Raw genomic sequence first — 23,073 nt, 5'->3', positions numbered from 1 at the left:
AGTTTTTGGCACATCAGAGTCTTTAACCCGTAGCTGATAATAACCAGAATGAAGATCAATCTTTGAGAACACTATTGCACCTTTCAACTGATCAAACAAATCATCGATATGCGACAATAGATACTTATTCTTGATCATGACTTTATAGAGCTGGGGTAATCTATACATAATCGCATGGACCCGTACATTTTCTTAACAAACAACACAAGACACCCCAAGGAGAAAAGTTGGGACAAGCAAAACCTCTATCTGTCAACTCTTACAACTATATTTTCAATTTTTTTAATTCTAAAATCCTAGAATCAAATATATAAGCAAGATACACTTCACAACCTTTTCTAATATATTTTTGTTCTGACATAGCTTAAATAAAATTGGATGCACTATCCAGTCCGTCTGACTCCATTTAAAGCTTTGCACCATTCTGACATTTTAACACAATATGCTTTTGTCTATAGTTCACAATAGCATCATATAGAGCTAACCAGTCGATACCCTGAATTACATCAAACTCATCAAAAGGTAATAACATCAAATCAGGCGGAAAGTTGCAACCCTGAATCATGAAAGGACAGTTTTTACAGACTTTATCGACTAACACATAGTAACCTAAAGGGTTCATTACTTTAATCACAAACTTAGTAGACTCAAAAGGTATTTTCTTATCTGACACTAAAGTTGTGCCAACATATGAGCGCATTGACCCCGGGTCAATCAAAACATTAACATTAGTATCAAGGAAAAAAATTGTACCAATGATCACATCAGGTGCTGAAGTCTCCTTTCGAGCACGAATCGCATAAGCCCTAGCTGGTGCCCATGCCTTTGATCTCACAGTAGAATCTTTTGTCCCACTATGACTGTTATCTGCATTTCCAGTGTTCCGTGATGGTCTCCTTCTAATAGTTGTATTACTCGGACGAGTAGTCTTAGCTTTTTCTTTGGCGGACCTTTCAGAGAAGTCTCTAAGATAATGATCATCAGAACCACATTTAAAACACGACCCATCTTTCAGTCTACATTCACCAAAGTGTCATCTATTACACTGTTGACATTCAGGCTTGTTGTTTCTAACACGGCCCACACTCGCTACAAATGTAGCCTGAAGTTTTGAGTTCAATTTTTTTTCCTTTATCTCTCCCAGAATAACCCACCAAAGCTGATGAATGACTATGAAATTCTTTTGACTTTTTCCATGAAGATGAGAATGATTTTCCCATAGGTCTTTTTCTCGAATCATAAGCCTCAAAATCAACTTTTCTCTTTGCTTTGCTAAGTTCTTTAGCCTTGTGTACTCTGTCAACCAGAATTACAAATTCTTTCAACTCAAGAATCCCAACTAACAGCTTGATATCCTCATTAAGGTAGTCCACAAACCGTGTGCACATAGCAACCTCTGTTGGTACACATTCCTGGGCATACTTACTGAGTCGTACAAATTCCCTCTCGTACTCAGCTACAGACATACGACTTTCCTTCAACTCAAGAAACTCTTTGCGTTTCTTATCAAAGAACCTTTGACTCATATATTTCTTTCTGAACTATTCTGGAAGAATTCCCGATTTACACACTCCCTCGGTACCACCATGATCAATGTGTTCCACCATTGATGAGTTGAGTCTTTCAACATAGAAATAACACATTTCAAGCATTCTATTAGTGTACAAGAAAATTCATTAAAAACCCTAATTGTGTTTTCAAAGGCACCTCAAATGCAAATCATCAAAACTTATATAAACATGCATATCTTACCACTTTCCATTCATCAACTACTAGTTCCAAAACTTACCAAACATGACACAACTTGACCATTACTGTTCTATCACAAAACATGCCATTTGAGCTATTCAAAACATGTAACATGATATAGCAATAATGATACAAACTAGCAAGACCTCAAATGTACCAAACCAAGATAACATTCATAACTTATACAAACCAATCCACCAAGTAAACATTCATCACAATGACATTACAATTCAACCTATACATGCCATTATAATGTTGGCCAAAACATTAAAAAACTATCGATATTTATGCTAGATAGTGTGATAGATCTTCGATAAGTTTCCTATCTGATTGAGCTTCCAATAATTTATAAAACCTGGAAAATAAATTACGTAAGCACTTAATGCTTAGTAAGTTCGTAGAAAATAAAACGTAACTTACCATTTCATTTATATAACCATAAGAGTAAGCATAATGAAACTCAAACCACAAGCTTGACACAAGCCTAAGCATCATCATCAATACACAAGTTGGTGCATTTATACATAACTCATTTGGATTAAACATATGATAAGTCATTTCCATATGAAAATACATCATTTGATTCATTCATCTTTTTCATGAGCATATGCATAATTGCATTTGAAAACTTACCTTTTCAATCCCTTTTCTTGCCCGTTGAACGATTTAGAATATCATTGGATACTTAGGAAAGCTCACATGAAGTGTGCTTAAACATATAACTGTAACTTTTCCTTTACATCATTGCTCACACTAGTTGTGAAATGGGCCTACTCACACGAGCTATGGGTTGGAACATAAGCTATGATACTTCTCATACGAGCTATGGAGTATCCGTAACAAATGCAGAACCTCAGCCATCGGTAGGACATTCAAGACCAGCACCCGAAACATGAAATTCCTAATGACATGTCATTTGTATCCTACAAATTCCTAAGGTTCAACCAAGACTCAACATCTGTCAAATCATCATGGCTTTGGTACAATTATACATTAATCCATTTACATTAAACTAACATAATAAACATTCAAATTAACAACATTAATTCAATAATTATTCATACGAACTTACCTCGACAACAAGGGCGTAAAAGTTAAACGAATTATTTCAAAGCTTTTGCTTTGCCTCGGTTTAGGTTCGTACGTGGTCTATCTTAATCTAAATAGACAATTTCAAGTCATTTAATACTTCTAGTATTCATTTTTGTCCACATTCAATATTTATGCAAAATTATTATTTTGCCCCTAACAGTTTAACTTTTCACAATACAGTCCTTAAGCTCATAAATTGAAATCTAAGTATTTCAATCCCCCATTAAAGCTAAACAAATTCTTTAGGGACTTAAACCAATCCATACTAATCATCATTTCATAAATTTAACATGAACTGTTACTTTTTTTTTACAAATTATTCCCTAAATGCAAATTTCATAAAAAATCACTTTACAAAACTTGTTTATTTATCAACAAGGATTCATAATATACCATTTAACATCAAGAATCATACAAGTACATTCATGGCATAACCTTCAATCTTTAATAATTTTACAAATTGACCCCTAGTGTTACACCCCTTACCCGTGTCTAACGCTGTGATAGGATACGAGGCATTATCGGACTTAAACATACACATACATGTAAAATCGGGCCATAAAATTTCAACCTATTCAAAAACACTCAAACACATGCATATCATCCCTTATACCGGCCTACGAGGCCTAAAACACTCATCGGGGGTGGTTCGGGACTAAACCAAGAACTTCTAAAAATTTTACAACACTTAAAGAAATTTTTCATGTTTAGAAAGTCACACATCTGTGTGGATTAGGCCGTGTGGTCACACACGCCCCTATGGCTTGGGACATGTCCGTGTCCTTAGCCTATGTAACTTTCTGTTTACGATTTCAGCAACGAAATAGAGTCACACAGCCAAGTCACACGCTCGTGTGCTAAGGCCATGTCCCCCTACATGGCTGAGACATACGGCTGTGTCTCTGCCCTTGTTGCCAACACTTAGGCTATTTTCCAAGCCTTGGTCAACCATAAACCGTCACACATTTATACAACATCAAGGACATATAACATGGCATCGATTCAATGATTAAACATCTTCAATTAGGCCACAAACATGGCATTTGCATGTCATCATATTTGTATTTCTCATACTCACTTTATATCAAGTCTAGACATACCAAACCATATTCATTTGGCCTTATCATCTTCATTTCCACTTATACCCTTATGCCATGGTTATCTTCGTGCTAATATTCTCAACTTAGTCATCTAGCCTTCATAATCATGTCTAATTCATATCCTTAATGTCACATATCACACACTCACATTAACATGTTTCTTTAAGGCATTCCACACCAATTTCATTCTTAATCAAAATCATTAACTTACTCTAAATTTACACTTTTATAATAAGAATATGGTCACATCTATTGATCGAAGTTCATCCATCGATAACGAGCCATCACAACATGCACATCATCAAGACATTAGAACAGTCATGCAAAATCAATTAGGTTTACAACCTAATGATCAAATATAAGCCATATCTCATGGCTCTATACAAATGAATCATTATAAGCCAACTCGATTGGCCAAATCATGAAAAACATATCATAAAGTACTAAGTCTCTATACATGCCACTCACTTGAAAACACTTAAGGTTTATTAATACCCCAACTTAATAATTTGATAGTGTGCTGCTGCCTCCAACGATCTCCAACCCCGAGCTAACCTGACAACACTAAAAAAATAGAAAGGAGGGGGTAAGCCTTATAGCTTAGTAAGTTCATACAAAAATAATAATAAGCAATTTATTTACGTGCTTTTGCCAAATTCTTACAACATATTCTCATGGTAACACAATTGAAGTTGCACATAATTCCACTATTTGCTCATATGCCAATCAAGTTGTCTACTCGAGTCATAATAAATAAATTATCAATATCTTGAGCTATGGAACTCCAAATTAAGATCCACTAATTTTCCCTAAAACTAGACTCACGTATTTTCTTACCATAAAGTTTCCATAATTTTTGGTCTAGCCAATAAGTACTGTTTATTCTTTAAATTCTCCCCTATTTTGCTATTTGATAGTTCAGACCCTTCTTCACTAAAAATTAATTATCTCCTCATACAAGATTCAGATGATGTTCTTATTTGTTTCTTTTGAAAATATACTCATTAAGGATTTCAAGCATATAAATTATAACCAATAATTATTCTTGTAAAATTTTTAGTGATTTCCAAAGTTAAGGTAGGGGAACAGGAAATCACTCTGACCCTGTCTCACAAAAATTCAAATAGCTCATAATATGAAATTCTTTTGCTTACACCGTTTCCTCTATGTAAAACTAGACTCAATAAAATTTATTTTCATATTTTATTCAGTCTCTAATTTGATTTTCACAATTTTTGGTGGATTTTCAAAGCCGGACTACTACTGCTGTCCAAAACTATTTTAGTGCTATACGATGATAACTATCATAAGTTTATTTTCAACTAATCATGAACTCACCATTTCATGGATTCCATGTTCAATTACACAATGTAAGTTAGCATGGTATTGCAACAAAATTCATAATCATATTTCATACATCTTAGCTCATCGAGGTCTCGACATTTCATAGTCTCAATAACCATAAGCTTAGTGTTCATACATGTACCCTTTCAACACTTTTCACATAGTACTCCACTTCTTAACCATAATCTTGAATGGCCCGTTGAACCACCCAGAATACTGAAGGACGTTCAGAATCATCATACACCAAATAAAGTACCAAAGCCATGTCCAAGACATGTTCTTACATGTAACACCCTTAACCTGTATCTGACGTTGAAACAGAGTTTTGGGGCATTACTAGAATTTGCAGATCACCTAAGAAAAAAATTCAATTAAATACTTACCGATTCAATGTATCATATAAATAAATATATTACCATTTAATCAACAGCTTGGCACTTGTATAAGCATCAAACAACGACATTGTTAGTATACTAGTACATATTTCATATAAATTCAACATTGATATACTTATTTTGTTGACATGTTACACTTGAGTTTAATAATTGTCTTTACCTACATAATTTTCTTGTATCAACATATTAAAGATAATCATATATGTACATGTCATGAAACATATCATTCTCTTACCGTTTCTTCATAAGTATATATCATTCATTTCATTATATCAATATTTCATGCTCCATCATTTCCATATATTTTATGTATATTTATTCCGGTAATAGTTTATATCAAACTTAACATAAATAATATTCCATGTACTTATACTTATTTCGTTTATCTATCTTCATAATTATTTCATACAACTATTTTGTACATATATTTCCATATGACTAGCTCTTGTAAACATTTCACACAACCATTTCATATAACCATTCGTCATCTGATACATATTACATGAATATCAATTGTTCAACAGATGTCATAGCGTCTTCCATCCACGGTCTTATTTATCTTTGACATGATGCCATAGTGTCTTTCAACTATGGTCTTACTCATTTTCTGTCATGTTGCCATGGTATCTTTCAACTATGGTCTTACTCATTTTCTGTCATGTTGCCATGGTATCTTTCAACCATGGTCTTACACATTTCATTTCAGAGAGCACACTCCCGCGAACCTCATCCTTACAGCGGGATTTCTAGTCCAGGCTAAATCCTCTATAATATAAACTCATAGAGTATTGTCGGGATTACCAGTCCAGGCTAAATCCCTTACAACGACAATTACTCTAATGAGCTTGGATCTAAATTACCAGTCTAGGCTAAATTCAAACCCTAATTTGGATTACTCGTCCGGGCTAAATCCATTTTACACATATTCTTCGGGAGGGCTATATCAGGATAGGATCACCCGTTCGAGCTAGATCCTTTTTTACCGTCAATTCCTTTTCAAAGATCCATCGAATTTTCCTTTCATTCAACCGGGATTTTTTTCCCTTTTTATCAAATATATTAATGTTTCATCAATTTTCATACAATGAACATTCAAATCATATTCACATCAATAACATACATTTCAAGCATTTAAGAATATAATTCAAGTTACACGAACTTAACTGGCGAAATTGCAAAAATATCAAGATTTAGGGGCATTTTGGTAATTTACCATTTCCCAATTTTCACCCAATCTTAAATTGATAATTTCATTCAATTTATTAATTTAAATAATAAAACAATTTATTCCCTTCAATTTGGTCATTTTTGACATTTTTACAAATTGCCCCCTGAAGTTTTACTTTTATTCAATTTAGTCCCTAAGCCTAAAACATGCAAATTAGCCATGCTAGCTGAATAGTCATATATATTTTCCTCCTCCTCCTCTCCATTCTACATCCTTAATGTATATAACACACTTGTAAGTAATATTATCTGTAATTTTTATTATTTACTTTTATGAATATTCAAGCTGTCCATCTATGTCATAGTCACTAAATTATTTATATCTAGAGCTATAGAACTCCAAATTAAGATCCGATAATTTTTCCTGGAACTAGACTCATATATCTTATTATCATAAAATTTTCATAATTTTTGGTTTATCCAATAAGTACAGTTTATTCTTTAAAGTTACCCCTATTCTGGTGTCTGATAGTTTTGACCCTTCTTCACTAAAAATTAATTATCTTCTCGTACAAAATTCTAATATGTTCCCGTTTATTTCTTGAAAATATACTCATTAAATATTCTAAACATATAAATTTAAGCCCATAATTATTGTTTTCCAATTTTTGATGATTTTCCAAAGTCAAAACAGGGGAACCCGAAATCATTCTGACCTTGTCTCACAAAATTTAGTATATCTCATGATTTAAAATTTCATTGCTTACATAATTTCTTCTATAAGAAACTAGACTAAATAAATTTTAATTTCATATTTTATTCATTCTATAATTAGATTTCTACAATTTTTGGTGATTTTTCAAAGTTAGACTACTACTGCTGTCCAAAACTGTTTTAGTGCAAGATATTAATTAGAATGTTTATAACACCCTTATTTTCTTTTTCTACACTATTTCTCATCACTTTCTCTTATTTTCTCTTCACTAACATATCAAGAACATAGGACCATATGTAAGGAAACTCTATATTAACATTAATCCCATGCTTTTTCAATAATATCAAACTTAAAAATATATTGAAATCATGATGTTCTTACCTTGTTCTATTGATTTCAATCTTCATCTTGATTTTCTCTCTCCTTCAGCTTCCATTTCTTGAATCCAACTTGATATTCTAACTTCTCATAGTCTCCTTAACATTTTTCTCTCTTTGTAGCTACGGAAATTCTTTTGATTTTTGGGTGAAAATAGTGAATTTTTGGTAAAAGGATCAAATTATAAAGAAATGAAAACTTCTTTTCTTCTTCTTCTTCTCACGTTGGTTTTGCATGGGAAAAATGGATGAGAATTCCCCATCTTTCTTTCTTTATATACTAATAAAATAATAATAAAAAATAATAAAGTATCTTATTAAAATATTAATAAAATAATATTTATCTAATTAAATAATTATAAAATATCAAAATATCTCTAGCATCATTATTACTTTCTAGATTTCTCTCTCTTCCAATTGACCATTTTGCCCTTTATTATCTTTTAAAATTCCATCCTTGAGTCATCATTTAATTTGGTAAAATTACAATTTAGTTCCTCATAGTTCTTGACCTATTCAATTTGGTCCTAATTCATCCATTTTCCTCAGTTTCTAGATCATTCCACCCTTAAAATATTTACACTATTGGTCTTTATAACTTTTTCATAGTTACACTTTAACCCTTCAAATTTTGAGTATTTACTCTTGTGAAACAAAAATTTTCTCTCTTTCACAATTTAGTCCTTTCTTGAATTAATATATCTTAATATACTTTCCAATATTGACATAACTCAAAATTTCCCTTTTTGTCACTTTACTTTCTTATTTTACTATATCAAGGATAATATCTTACTGCAAAAATTTTCGGGGTATTACATTACATGGATCCACATGTCGACGAAATATCCCAGATATGGTCTTATACGAAGTCTCATATCGGTGCCGATGCCATGTCCCAGACATGGTCTTACACTAGCACACATATCATCGCCGATGCCATGTCCCAATCATGGTCTTACACTGGCACACATATCAACGCCGATGCTATGTCCCAAACATGGTCTTACACTGGCACACATATCAACGCCGATGCCATGTCCCAGACATGGTCTTACACTGGCACACATATCAACGCCGATGCCATGTCCCAGACATGGTCTTACACTGTCTCTTATCTCGGATGCCGATGCCATGTCCCAGACATGGTCTTACATAGGATCTCATTAACCATGGTGTCATGATATCTGAATCTTAAGCATTCCTCAGGGTCACTCGGGGCTTCATCGAATACACACCTTGTTGAAACTTGTCCCTAGGACCGAATCATATATCTTATGATGGTAATTAAGCTCATGATTTCACATAATGTTAATAATCATGATAATCACTTTTTAACACAAATTACAGTTCATCACATTGTCATCACACATCCTAGACATATTGTAGATCACTTGTTATGCATAGCATATAATAACCTTTAACTCAACAAGTTCAAATCAACTTACCAATTTAGATTCAGTCACAATCAACGATAAAATTATCGTAGGTACTTGTCAAATTCTCGTCATATGCATCCGTATGATGACTCATTCAATTTATGAGACAATAATATAATTTAGAATTCAAGTATGACATTGCATTATTATTATTATTATCACACGAACTCACCTCGAATCCGAGCAGGGCTAATTTTTCCATTTTAGTCCATAATCTCGTACCTTACTGATTTAAGTCTGAATCTCATTTTCCTTGAACTATAATATCACATTTAGCTTGCTAATTAGTCACATTATTCATCTTTACCCAAAAATCATATTATGGAAAAATTACATTTTTGCCCCTAAATTTTATCATATTTACACTTTTGCCCTAGGCTCGTAAAATGATTTTTATTCAATTTATTTACAGTTTAAGCCTAAACGAGTCATTTTCATAACTATATCAGCCCACAATTTCCAATAAATCACACTTTTATGACATTTTTATAACTTTTACGATTTAGTCCTTTTAAGCATTTTCACCAAAAATCACTTAGCAAAAGTTATTTCTCCAACCATAAACATGCATAATCTACCATTAAACATAAAAATGAAAAAATTTCTAACATGTTTCAAACCCTATACCTTCATCATAACTCAAATAAATGGTAGAAATAGGAAAACGTAAAAATCATTAAAAATGGGGCAAGAATGGACTTACAATTGAGCTTGGAAGCTTGGAAAACCCTAGCCATGGTTTATTCATGCAATATTGGGCCAAGGAAGAATATGGACAAGAAATTTTGGCTTTTATTTTGCTTTTAATTCATTTTAATTACTAGATTACCAAAATGCCCCTAACTTAAAAATATTCTATTTCACCCATTTCATGCCCATTTTTTTCCAAAAAATTATCCAATGGTCAAATTACCATTTAAGGACCTCCAATTTAAAATTTCATAACAATTAGACACCTCTAACATGTAGAAATCAACTTTTTCACTTTTTACAATTTAGTCCTTTTGACCAAATTGAGTACCCAAACGTCAAAATTTTTGAACGAAATTTTCACGAAATCATCGTATGAAATTTTAGACCATAAAAATATAATAAAAATAAATTTTCTTACGTCAGATTTGTGGTCTCGAAACCACTATTCCGACTAAGCCCAAAATCTGGCTGTTACACCTAGGCTAGCTAGATTATTCTAAAACGACTTCAAAAACATAAAAATAAAAATGGGGCTTGGAAACACTTACATGCAAGAGAGAAAGCTTACCAAATGTTGAAACCCTAAAATGGCTTCTTTTTGCTTTATAATTTTGGTGGAGAATATGGAAGAAGTTGAAGTAAATTTAGTTTTATTTATTTTAACCTCATTTACACATTTACCTTTTTAACCTTTAATTAATATCAAAATTTCATCAAAACCATATCATGAACATCCACTAACCACACAAATGGTCTAATTACCATTTAAGTCCACACTATTTAACATTTTATAATGAAATTTTAGTACGACCTTAATAACATTCCATAGACATTAAAATAATAATAAAATAATAATTTACTCGTCAGATTGTTGGTTTCAAAACTACTGTTCTGATTTCACTGAAAATGGGCTGTTACAGAATCTAACTTAGAAATGTAAAATAAATTAAACAAAGACAAAAAGTATTAGCGATTGAAACAATGATACAAAATTTAATTAATAATGACATGAAAGGCTAGAACAATTATTTCCTTTAAACATGCAATTATCGGTAGCAATGTTGTAGCAATGTTGCGGTGATGTCGCGACAATATGGTAGTTTACTAATTCAGAATCCACTTGAATGCGGTTGGATTCTCTCGAAGTCACTATCTTTCCACAACCTATAAGCTTCTTTCGAAGTCCTACATTTAATCTTTTAATCACTTTGACATATGTCTATGCCAAGAAACTTTAATATAACATTTTCAGGCATCGTTCCTAAGGATTATGCAAGGTATCAATATATATCTATACCCTTAAAAATTTAATTACTGGAATAATTAAACATGCACCATTCGAGTTGTGTTTTACCATATCCTATAATCGAATAATTAATCAATTACTTACAACTGTTAGTTACGCACTAGTAAGTGTTATACGTGAAAAATACTTGAATGAATAAACTGCCATTTGCACAAAGCATTATTAGTAAGCATTGATAATTTCATGCTAAGATTCCATAATTATTCTAGCATAACAAGTTTAAGCCAGAACCATTAAACTAAAAACAAACAATTAAAAATGTTAGTGGTTCTCTATAGCTATCTCACAATGTTTTCCTCTTTTTCCCTTTGTTTTTCTTTACAACTTACTGCTATAGCTCGTTGTGTATATCTCACTATGTGATCGTTGTATACCATTCGATGTCCCGTTTGTTAAAATTCACTCCCTATTTATATTTTTTAAGCACCCTTCACTTTTCTATTTTTAGGTGTAGCGATTCCTTAATTTTATCTTATATTGAAGTGGTTCATTGATTCCTCTTCTATTGAAGTGGTTCCTTGATTTTCGCTTCCCGTAGTTTAATTTAGATTAAGTCTTTCTTGTACGTGTTGGAGTTGGTTAACTGTGTAACAACTTGCACATATGGCAAGCTGAAAATGCAAGATGTAGATTGTATGCTGGAATAAGGAAATGTGCAAGTGTACACAATCATATCAAGTAAAAAAGTGACAAGTAATTGTTGAGTTATTGCATTTTCGGTAAAATTGGAATAGTGGTTTTGGAACCACAATTATTAAGTAAAAAAAATTATTTTAATATTATTTTGAGGTCTAAAGAATGATAATATTATAGTATAAAAATTTCGTTAAGAAATTTTATCATTTGTATGCTCAATTTGTGAAAAAGGACTAAATCGCGTAAAGTGCACAAGTTGCGTTCTAATAGCTAAAGGTGTTAAATAGCTATAGAACTTTAAAGTCGAGGACCTTGTATGATAATTAGACCATTAAATGAGTTAGTTGATGAGCATGGCTTGGAAATTTGGTTATTTTTAATGTTTGGTAAGGTTAAAATAGTAAATAGTCAATTAGTGAATAAATTAAACAAAACAAAAGAAAAAAGCTTCATCTTTCTTCATCTTCCACCAATTTTCACCAAGGAAATAGAAATGGAAGAGCTCAAAATTTTAGGATATTAAACCTCTTGCATGTAAGTGATTTTTAAGCCCGTTTTTTATTATTTTTATGTTTTCGGGATCGTTGTAGCTTAACCTAGCTAACTAGGGGAATAATTTACAAAAATATTGAATAGTTTGAGTTTTTCCATTGATAAAAATGTTAGGGTTTTGAAGTTTAATGGAATAAAATGAATCTTTGTTGTTAGTTAAACAACTTTTGTTAAGTGATTTTTAATGAAATTGTCAATTAGGGGCTAAATTAAGAAATATGAAAATTGGATGTTAAATGTGAGAAATTGTGAAATATATAGGCTGGTACAAGTATACAATAAATTTTTCTAGGCTTATATGTGTATGAAATTGCATGAATATCATTTTACGAGCTTAGGGACTAAATTGTAGAAAGGTCAAAAGTATAAGGCAAAATGATAATTTTTCCATAATTTTAATTTTGGATTGAATTGAGTAAAATATGAATTAAATTAGTTAAATTTGATTATTTAGAAAGGCCACGTTCGGAATTAGATCGAGGCAAAGATAAAGTAGTGGAGTTATCGGTCAATTTCCTTCGTAGTAATTCGAGGTAAGTTCATATGTTATTAAGCATTAACTTAAATGTGTTTTAAATGCTTTATTATTATATTCATGATGATAAAACTCCACTAAAATATTCAATGAAGTTTTGGCGTCTTATAGATCCCGATTGAACATTAGGAATAGATAGGTTACAAATGACATGTCATTAGGGGTTATTGTGTTTTGGGTACTGGTCCTGTACGTTCTACCGGTGGCTGAGTTTTTCAGCATGTGTTACGGTTACTCATCAGCTTGTGTGAGTAGCACTATGCAGTTACGTCTTGGTCGTCAGCTTTTGTGAGTAAACCCAGTGATGGCTCGAGAGTGAGCATCTATATGAGATATGAGATAGAGATGATTTCGACCATGTATTGGCACTTAGTGTGTGAGGTACCCGAGTATCCGATAGTATTCCAAATAGTTCTCAATTATAAGGATATGTGAGTTCGATACGAACTAGTACAAATATGTATACAAAGTGCGTGGAAATGGTATATATATTTATGATATATGAATACATGGTAAACTTGGTTGATGATTATGTGTTAGGCTTTTGGACTAAATTGAGTTGTGATATGCTTCGTTGTACTCACTTAAATTGTGGTTCAATTGATATGGGAAAAAGGTAAGTATCGACAAATTCTTCGATTAGAATTGCTATGAAAGTAAGGAAAAGTATGAGTTTTTGGATGATTGAAATATATTTAGCCATATGTTTGATATATGAATGCACATAAGTAATGTAAACTTATGTTATAATGTTTTGTAATAATTTGCTAGTTCATGTAATATTTAAAATTGAAAAGCTAATGTTGTTTAGGCTAATGACAAGACATTTTGAAGTGACTTAAATGGATTATGCTTATGAATTGAAGTTATAAGCTTTATTTCTTTGAATTACGAACTTACTAAGCATTTTATGCTTACTTTCTGTTAATTTCTTCATGTATCTAAATATCAGAAGTTCGTTCAGGTTGGAAGGTGTCGGAGACATCATCACACTATCTATTGGCTATTTTGGTACTCATGGTTTTAAAATTTTGGATATAATGGCATGTATAATTCGTTTTGGCTTATGATAGCCCACATGTTTTTTTGTGTTTTAGCCATTTGAATTGGCTTGTAATTTTGGGCACATATTTTGTTTTATAAATATGTAAATAGCCTTTGGTATGAGTTGAATGAATGCCATATGAATGCCTTGGTTGTGAATTGATATTTTGGGTACCAAATAGTTGAGATTTATATGTGGCATACATGTTAAGTCTAGGCACAATGTCTCATATATGAGTGTGACCATTTAGGTATATTTTGGAAGCATAATTGGTATGTGTTAAAGTGGTCAATTGATGTGATTATGAGTATCATGTTATATGTGTGAAAGTATATGTTATAAACTTGAAATTGGTTGGTTTTGAGTGCCTAATTATGCCATGGTTATATGCAAATTGATGTGTATAGGTTGGTACCAATGTGGGTGAGGAATATGGCTTGGAAATTGGAATATTTTTATCCACACAAGCAGAGTCACAGGCGTGTGTCTTAACCGTGTGTGACACACGGCCAGGTGACATGGCCTGGTACACAGGCGTTTGAGGCCATTCTGAAGGGTACATGGCCTGACACACGAGCATGTGGGTTGGCCGTGTGACTCAAGTCAGTGAGTTACATGGGGTCAGACATGGGCTGAGACATGGCCATATGATCCCATTTTGAATGCCTACATGGCCTGAGACACGGGTGTGTCCCTTGGCCGTGTGAGACACACGACTTGGCCACACGGGATTGTGTCCTCTACACTTTGAAAAGAATTTCAATGTTTTTCTAAATATTTTCTTGAGTACTTGGTTTAGTCTTAGACCACTTTTAATGTCCATTTGGGGCCTCGAGGGCTCGTATTAGGACTGTATGAATGTATTTGAATAGTTTTTTATTTGAATGATAATTGATTTTGAAAGGTTAATGTATTTGAATAGTTTTTTATATGAATGATAATTGGTTTTGAAAGGTATGGTTGTTTAATTTATAAGTCCGGTAATACTCCGTAACCCTATTCCAGCATCGGATACGGGTTAGGGGTGTTACACCACCCACAGGGATTGTGAAAGAAAATATTTATGAAATGTGCAATTAAACAAATTGGTGGTGAAAACAATAGTTGATTTGAAGAAGTGATCTAAAAACAAAAATTAACTAAGTAAGAAAAATAAAAAGTAAAAATTCCAATGCACGATTTCAAAAATATGGGTTTTAGTCAATATGACATAATTGTGTTAGATCAATTACATTCTTCAACTTAAAATTACTAAACTCATGTTCATGTTGTTAAGAATAATTTCACGGCAACTTGGTATTTTGCAAACTAATGCACATACAAACTTACTAAACCAATTAATCTCATGAACATATTACTATGTCAATTCAAAAAATTAATCAATTTTTATAAGCAAGTATAAGATTAAGTGAAGTAACAACATAGTCCTATATTGAAACAATTTAATAACAATAATCTTGCAAGTTATGTAACGCTAATGTACCGTTTAATACTGTTGCTAATTTAACCTTCAACTACCTTAGAAGATTAAAAATGCATCAATTAAATATCGTGTCAATTAATTAAAATTTCAATAGGATTAATAATTAATTCATTTGTTACCTTACAATTATAATGCAAGTATAACATATGCTTGATTTTATTTAATTGAAAAAACTACCAAGGCCTAATAACAACACGAACATGATTAAAATAATTTAAGTGGAGATAATGCAATCAATCTAACAAGAATTAAATTAATTTATTTTAATTAAATCAAGAATAACAAAAAAAATAAATATCTATGTTCATGATCACAACATAAAAAATAAAATTAAAGAGAATGGAACTAGAAAGCAAATCCAGTATTTCTCTGAAGCCAAACTAGTGCACTCCTCTCCTTCTCTATTTTCTCTGTCAATCTAAGGCCTTCACGAACACTTGAATGCTGCTACTCCAAGGTGGATGAAAACTCTTTTTCAATAGGGAAATTAGCAAGGGAATGAAACAAGAAAAATGGGAAAACAAATAAGGGAATGGAAGAGAGAAAGTGAGTAAAAGAGAGAGATGTGTGGGAATGAATGGTGTGTGAAATGTATAACAGCCCGGTTTTGGGCTTAGTCAGAACAGTGGTTTCGAGACCACGAATCCAAAGTTAGAGAAATTATTTTTATTATTATTTTGATGTTATACATGATTATCTTAGTGCATGAAAATTTTGATGAGGTAATTTTAGCATTTGTGAGCTTAATTTTGAAAAAAGGACTAAATCGCATAAGGGGTAAAAGTTCCATTTTACTTGATAGATGTACCACATAGTTAGAGAACCACAATTGGAGGTCTTTAAAGAGCAATTAGACCTTTTAGAGAGGCATGACCGGCCATAGGAGACAAGAGAGGTCAAATTGTCAAATATGAGGTGAGTAGGTAGCTAAATTGATTAAAATTAAAATAAAATAAAAGGAAGATGATATCACCTTCTCATCTTCTTCACCACCACCACTGAAATTTTCAACAAAAGGAAGCGTTTTGAAGCTTTAAAATTTCATCTAGGTTATCCTCTTGCAAGTAAGTGATTAAGATGCTTTTTTATTATAATTTTTGTACTTTTGAGACCCTTGTAGGATGAGCTAGCTAATGGGGGGACTATTTTGCAAAAATGGTTGAGAGTTTAGGGTTTTTCCATGTGAATACTCATGTTGTTTACTGTATTTTTATGGAAGAAAATGAACCTTGGTTGTTAAATAAACAACTTTTGTGAAAGAACTTCTCATGAAAGCCATAATAGGACCATTTTGTAAAGTTTGTAAAATGGATAGTAATATTGTGAAACAATGGGAATTTTGGGTCACTATAAGAGTAAAAAGGGTTTGGCTAGGCTTAAGATTTGAAAAAATTTGGTAAAAATTGATTTTCGAGCCTAAGGGTAAAATAGTCATTTTGTGAAAGTCTAAGGGTAAAATGGTCATTTTGCCAAAAGTGTGAACTTATGATTTTTTAAATTTTTTTAGAGGTTAAATGAGTGAATTTTTATTATTTTAGCTCAAGAAACACGAAAACCGGACTTGGACTGGGGGAAGGTCAAGCAAGTAGAGTAAATCGTTTAACCGCCTACATTTTGTAATCCAAGATAAGTTGTATGTTAATAATGCAACTATATTGTTACGATGTGTGATTGAGTTAATATTGCATAAATTATTTTGCTTGTGAATTTAAGAATGCATGATGAGAAATTAATGTAATAAAAACTTCTGGGTGAACATTTGGAATAGACTTGGATACTCATACTATGACATTGGGTGATATGTGTGCCAGTGTAAGACATGTCTGGGACATGCATCTGCCTTGAGATATACAAGCTAGTGTAAAACCTATGTGGGACATGGCATCAGCTTGTTATGTGTTAGTGTAAGACCTATCTGGGACATGGCATCTACACCGATAGATGAGAGCTAGTGTAAGACCTGTTTGGGACATGGCATCGGACTCGTTATATGAAAGTCAGTGTAAGACCTTCTGGGACATGGCATCGACACTGATAGATGAGAGCCAGTGTAAGACCTGTCTGGGACATGGCATCGGCCTCGTTATATGAAAGTCAGTGTAAGACCTGTCTGGGACATGGCATCGGCCTCATTATATGAAAGTTGGTGTAAAACCTGTCTAGGACATGGCATCGACTTGATATGTTAGTTAGTGTAAGACCATGTCTGGGACATGGCATCAGCGTCTTATCCCATGTTTGGGGTTATTGAGTATCTTGTAGTATTCCAAATAGTTCAACGGAAGATTTGTGATTTATATCGAGACAAGAAAAGTTATGACCATGTGGTGAGTGGTACAGGTACCTACTTGAAATGTATGAGATGTGGATTCAGTACATGCTATATGAATTGTATTGGATGGTGATGAGTAAATCATGCTTATGTTTATTTATTGTATTTGAGAACAAGCTATGAAATTATTATGAGCATATTGTGGTATGATAATTAGTCGATGTTTATTTACATGCAACTTACTAAGCTTTATGCTTACCCTTTTTCCTTTCCATTTTCTTTTAATGCCGCCAAAGTAGCTCGTGGATCATCCTCTTACGTCGGAGAAGCCAGACACACTATCATTTGAAGCACTTGGTATAGTTAGTTCTTTTATTTTGATTATAGCATGTATAGGATCTTTTAATTTTGTTTTAGTGTCACACTATTTTGGGGCCAAATGTGTTGGCTTACTTTAGTATTTGACTCTTTTTGTATAAGGCCATGAAAGTGGCCAATATTGAAAGTTGTTTTATGAATACAAGAAGGTCTTTCATGAATGAGAAATTGTTGGTATGGTTGGCCATGTGAATTTCAATGTTTGGATAGCAAAATGCATGAATTGGTTGCCTAAACATATGTGAAATGTGTAGAGATCTTAATTATGGTTGCTTGATCGAGAAATCATGTCATGCTAGACTTTGGTATGATGGTTGGTATTATATTTTGTTTTAGGGTGGCAAAGGGCTTGGTAGATAGTCTTATATCGTCCAGACGGATAGACACACGGGCGTGTGTCTAGTCCATGCGTGACGTACGGTCAGCCTCATGGGCAAGTTGTTTGACCGTGTATCCCTTGCACCTCGAATTTGCAAGTCAGTATACATGGTGGTAAACACATGGGCAGAAATATGACCGTGTGTCTCAGCCGTGTGGAGGGCACGGTCTCTAGACAGGGGCATGTGCTTTGGCCGTGTGCCCCTAATTTGTTACTAACGTGAGAAACAGAATGTCAAGGTTTTTAGACACGGGCTAAGACACAGGCGTTTGTTAGGTCGTGTGAAAACCCCTGTAGGTTCAAATTTGGAATTTAATTCACACGGGTTTGGGAAACGGGCGTGTCCCCTTATGCTTAGGCCGTGTGAACCATACGGGCCTTTAACTCGGCTAGGTCAATAGGACCACAGGGGTGTGTTGCCCTTCCACAAGAGTGTGTGCCCGTTTCAAGTGACATTTTCAACATTTTTCATAAGCGATCGAATTAATCCCAGACCGTTTCCAAAGTATGATTTGGGCCTCGTAAGCTCGTATTAGGAATCAACAGACCATGAAAGGAAAGTTTTAATTTGACCTAGTTTTTACATTTTAGAAAAGATTGAATGCATGTGTTTAAGTCAAGTAATGCCTCGTGCCCAACTCCGGTCTCGGACTCTGGTAAGGGGTGTTACATTTAGTGGTATCAGAGCTATAGTTTAGTCGATTCTAGGACTAACCTAGGGTGAGTACGAGTCTAGTTATACATGCCATAATTGTATATAGATAGTGTGGCGACTCCTAATGAAATAAATTATGTTATTTTATATATAGTAACTGGATCCTGACATGGCTATGGCAGATGATTTGGAAAGTAATGCGCCAGCTCCCACTGAAGGGACTGTGCCAGTTGATAGTGGGCCCGTGACAATGAGTCAAGGCGGAAGGGCTAGATAAGCTTACCTCTATATGATGGACGCGTGCTACTCTGAGTTTATTCGTGCAAATCCGAATACTCCACCTCCCCCACCTCCCTCAATTCCTCAACCCATTCATATAGCCCCTCAAGGAGAAAAATGGCTAGAAGAGAGAAACTTCCAGTAGACAGAATCTGTAAGCATGGGGCCGAGGAATTTTGAGCAAATATTGATGATGATCCAGAGAGGGCTGAGTTTTGGTTGGAAAATACCATTAGGGTATTTGACGAATTATGGTGCATTTCGGAGGAGTGTATGAAGTGTGTAGCATCAATCTTACGAGATTCGGCCTATCAATGGTGTAATAATTTTGTGTCAGTGGTACCGAGAGAGTGAGTAACTTTGGATTTCTTCCAGGAGGAGTTTTGTAAAAAGTACATTAGTTAAAGGTTCATAGATCAAAAGAGGAAATAATTCCTTGAGCTGAAGAAAGGTCGTATGATGGTGACTGAGTACGAGTATGAGTTTGTAAGGCTCAGCAAATATGCGTGAGAGTGCGTATCTATAGAAGCCATTATGTGCAAAAGGTTTGAAGATAGTCTGAACGAAGACATCTGTTTATTAGTTGGTATTTTAGAGTTGAGGGAGTTTGTAGTGCTTGTCGAGAGAGCTTGCAAGGCCAAAGAGAAGAGAAAAGCTGACATTGAGTCTCGTGACTCAAAGAAAAGACAGATGGGGAAATCACATTAAACTTCATCCAAGGGATCGAGAGAGTTTCCTACCTGATCAAACGCGTTAGTGGGGTTCTCGAGCAAGAGCAAGAATAAGCAGTACGTAGTGACAAAAGCCCAAACCACTTCTATCGCATGTTGATAATGCTTACCCGAATAGACCAGAATATTCACAGTGCGACAGACGTCATTTTGGTGAGTGCCGAGCTAATGAAAGAACCTGCTTTAAATGTGAGTCGTTGGACCATTTTATTCGTAGCTGTCCCGAGATGGTTGAAAAAGAGAAAGATCAAAGTGTGAGATCGGGTAATGCTCCTTCAAGGAGTAGACTGCATAAGAACCCGAAAAGTGGGGCTAGCAGTAGAGGTGCGCCTAGAGATGCTACTCTGAGGTCCGAGGTCAGAGCACCTGCAATGACTTATGCTATACGTGCCCGTGAAGATGCAGAGTCTCCCGATGTGATTATTGGTACCATTTCTATCTATAATATATCTGTCATTGCTTTGATTGACTCAGGGTCTTACCATTCTTATATTTGTATGAAATTGATATCCCGTATGAATATGCTAGTCGAGCCCACTGAATTTGTGGTAAAAGTTTCCAACCCTTTAGGCAAGCATGTATTAGTTGACCAAGTGTGTAGAAATTGTCCTTTGACAATTAGAGGTCATTGTTTTTTGGCTAACTTGATGTTATTGTCGTTTAATGAATTTGATGTAATCCTTGGGATGGATTGGTTAACTTCTCATGGTGTTGTGGTAGACTGTGTTAGAAAAGTTATCGAGTTGAAGTGTGAAAGCGGGGATGTTTTTTGGGTTGAATCAAATAGAACGGACAACTTACCTATGGTGATATCGTCCACGTCAGCAGTGAGATATCTGAGAAAAGGATATGAAGCTTATCTCACTGTTGTATTGAATACTCAAGCATTTGAATTGAAGATCGAGTCAGTAGCAGTAGTATGTGAGTTCTCAGATGTGTTTCTAGAGGAATTACCCGGATTGCCTCTAGTGAGGGAAGTTGAATTCGGGATTGAGTTAGTCCCCAGTACGACACCCATCTCGATTGCTCCATATAGGATGGCTCCAATGGAGTTAAAAGAATTGAAAGTCCAATTGCAAGAGTTAACGGATAAAGGTTTTGCGAGATCGAGCTATTCTCTGTGGGGTGCTTCAGTACTCTTTGTGAAAAAGAAAGATGGGTTGATGAGGTTATGTATAGACTACAGACAACTCAAAAAAGTGATAGTGAAGAACAAGTACAACTTGCCAAGGATCTACGATTTGTTTGACCAATTGAAAAGAGCCGTCATGTTTCCAAGATAGACTTGAGATCCGGTTATTACCAGCTCAGAGTACAGGAGCAAGATGTACTGAAAACTGTGTTTAGGATGAGGTATGGGCATTATGAGTTCGTTTTCATGCCCTTTGGTTTAACAAATGCCCCTGCAGTATTTATGGACTTGATGGACCACATCTTCTGACCGTATTTGGATAAGTTTGTGGTGGTTTTTATTGATGATATATTGATTTATTCTCGAGATGCGAATGAACACGCGGAGCACTTGAGAAATGTTTTGCAAACCTTGAGGGATAAGCAGCTGTATGCCAAGTTTAGTAAAAGTGAGTTTTGGCTTCGAGAGGCCGGATTCTTAGGACACACCATGTCAGGTGATGGAATTAGAGTTGACCTTAGTAAGATATCGGCCATTATTGAATGGAAACCGTTGAGAAATGTGTCAGAGATTAGAAGCTTTTTGGGCCTAGCGGGATACTATAGACGGTTTGTTAAAGGGTTCTCCATGATAGCTACTCCAATGACGAGGTTACTACAAAAATAGGTCAAGTTCAAATGGACAGAAAAGTGCCAACAGAGTTTTGAAAAGTTAAAAGCTTTGTTGATTGAAGCCCTAGTTTTAGTGCAACCGAAATCGGGAAAAGAGTTTGTGGTGTATAATGACACATCCTTGAATGGATTAGGGTGCGTGCTCATGCAAGAAGGCAAAGTGATAGCATATGCCTCGAGACAACTTAAGCCGTACGAGAAAAATTACCCGACCCACGATTTGGAGCTAGCAGCCATAGAATTCGCATTGAAGATTTAGAGACACCATTTGTATGGCGAGAGATGCCGGGTATTTACTGACCATAAGAGTTTAAAGTATTTGATGACTCAAAAGGAGCTGAATTTACGACAACGAAGATGGTTGGAGTTGATAAAGGATTACGAGGTGGTGATTGACTACCACCCTGGGAAGGTTAATGTAGTCGCCGATGCGTTGGGTAGGAAATCATTATTCGCTGTGAGGGCTATGAATACTCAATTGACCGTGACTGATGATGGTTTAATTCCAACTGAGATGAGATCTAAATCTATGTTCCTTTAAGAGATTTGTGGGGCTCAAAAAGGTGATAAGAATTTGCAAGCGAAGATAGCTCAGTGTGAGATGAGAAATGGATTAGAATTTCGTATTGGTATCAATGGTTGTATGATGTACCGAGATAGGATTTGTGTGCCTAAGAACAATGAGCTTATTCAAAATATTCTACGAGAAGCACATAGTGGTTGCTTGTCTATCCATTCGGGTAGTGTGAAAATGTATAACGACTTGAAGAAAATGTATTGGTGGTCAGGAATGAAAAGAGACATTTTGAAATTTGTTTCAAAGTGTCTAGCTTGTCAACAAGTGAAAGCCGAACACCAAGTACCTTTGGGTTTACTTCAACCTGTGATGGTTCCCGAATGGAAATGGGACCATGTAACCGTGGATTTTGTGTCAGGGTTGCCTTTGACGCC

At 34.4% G+C, this 23,073-nt stretch overlaps 1 protein-coding gene across 1 annotated transcript; it reads right to left on the bottom strand.

The window, feature by feature from the left end:
• Window positions 1-406: 406 nt before the first annotated feature.
• On the bottom strand, window positions 407-1,526 carry LOC121211147 (uncharacterized). The gene is made up of 2 exons (XM_041083551.1): window positions 1,087-1,526; window positions 407-1,016 (listed from the first exon to the last, which is right to left on the bottom strand). Exons 1-2 carry the CDS (start codon window positions 1,524-1,526, stop codon window positions 407-409), a joined length of 1,050 nt encoding a protein of 349 aa, XP_040939485.1.
• Window positions 1,527-23,073: the final 21,547 nt, after the last annotated feature.

Source organism: Gossypium hirsutum, chromosome A02 (assembly GCF_007990345.1).
Source record: "Gossypium hirsutum isolate 1008001.06 chromosome A02, Gossypium_hirsutum_v2.1, whole genome shotgun sequence".
Taxonomy (NCBI): domain Eukaryota; kingdom Viridiplantae; phylum Streptophyta; class Magnoliopsida; order Malvales; family Malvaceae; genus Gossypium; species Gossypium hirsutum.
Note: the sequence above shows the minus strand (reverse complement) of the source record. Positions and strands in the feature narration are given on the sequence as shown.

Excerpts from the sequence above, each read along its gene's own strand:
- LOC121211147 (XM_041083551.1), bottom strand. The coding sequence starts at position 1,526 with ATGAGTCAAAGGTTCTTTGATAAGAAACGCAAAGAGTTTCTTGAGTTG. Across the intron at positions 1,017-1,086 it reads TCAGGCTACATTTGTAGCGA|ACTGAAAGATGGGTCGTGTT; the intron begins GTGTGGGCCGTG and ends TGGTGAATGTAG.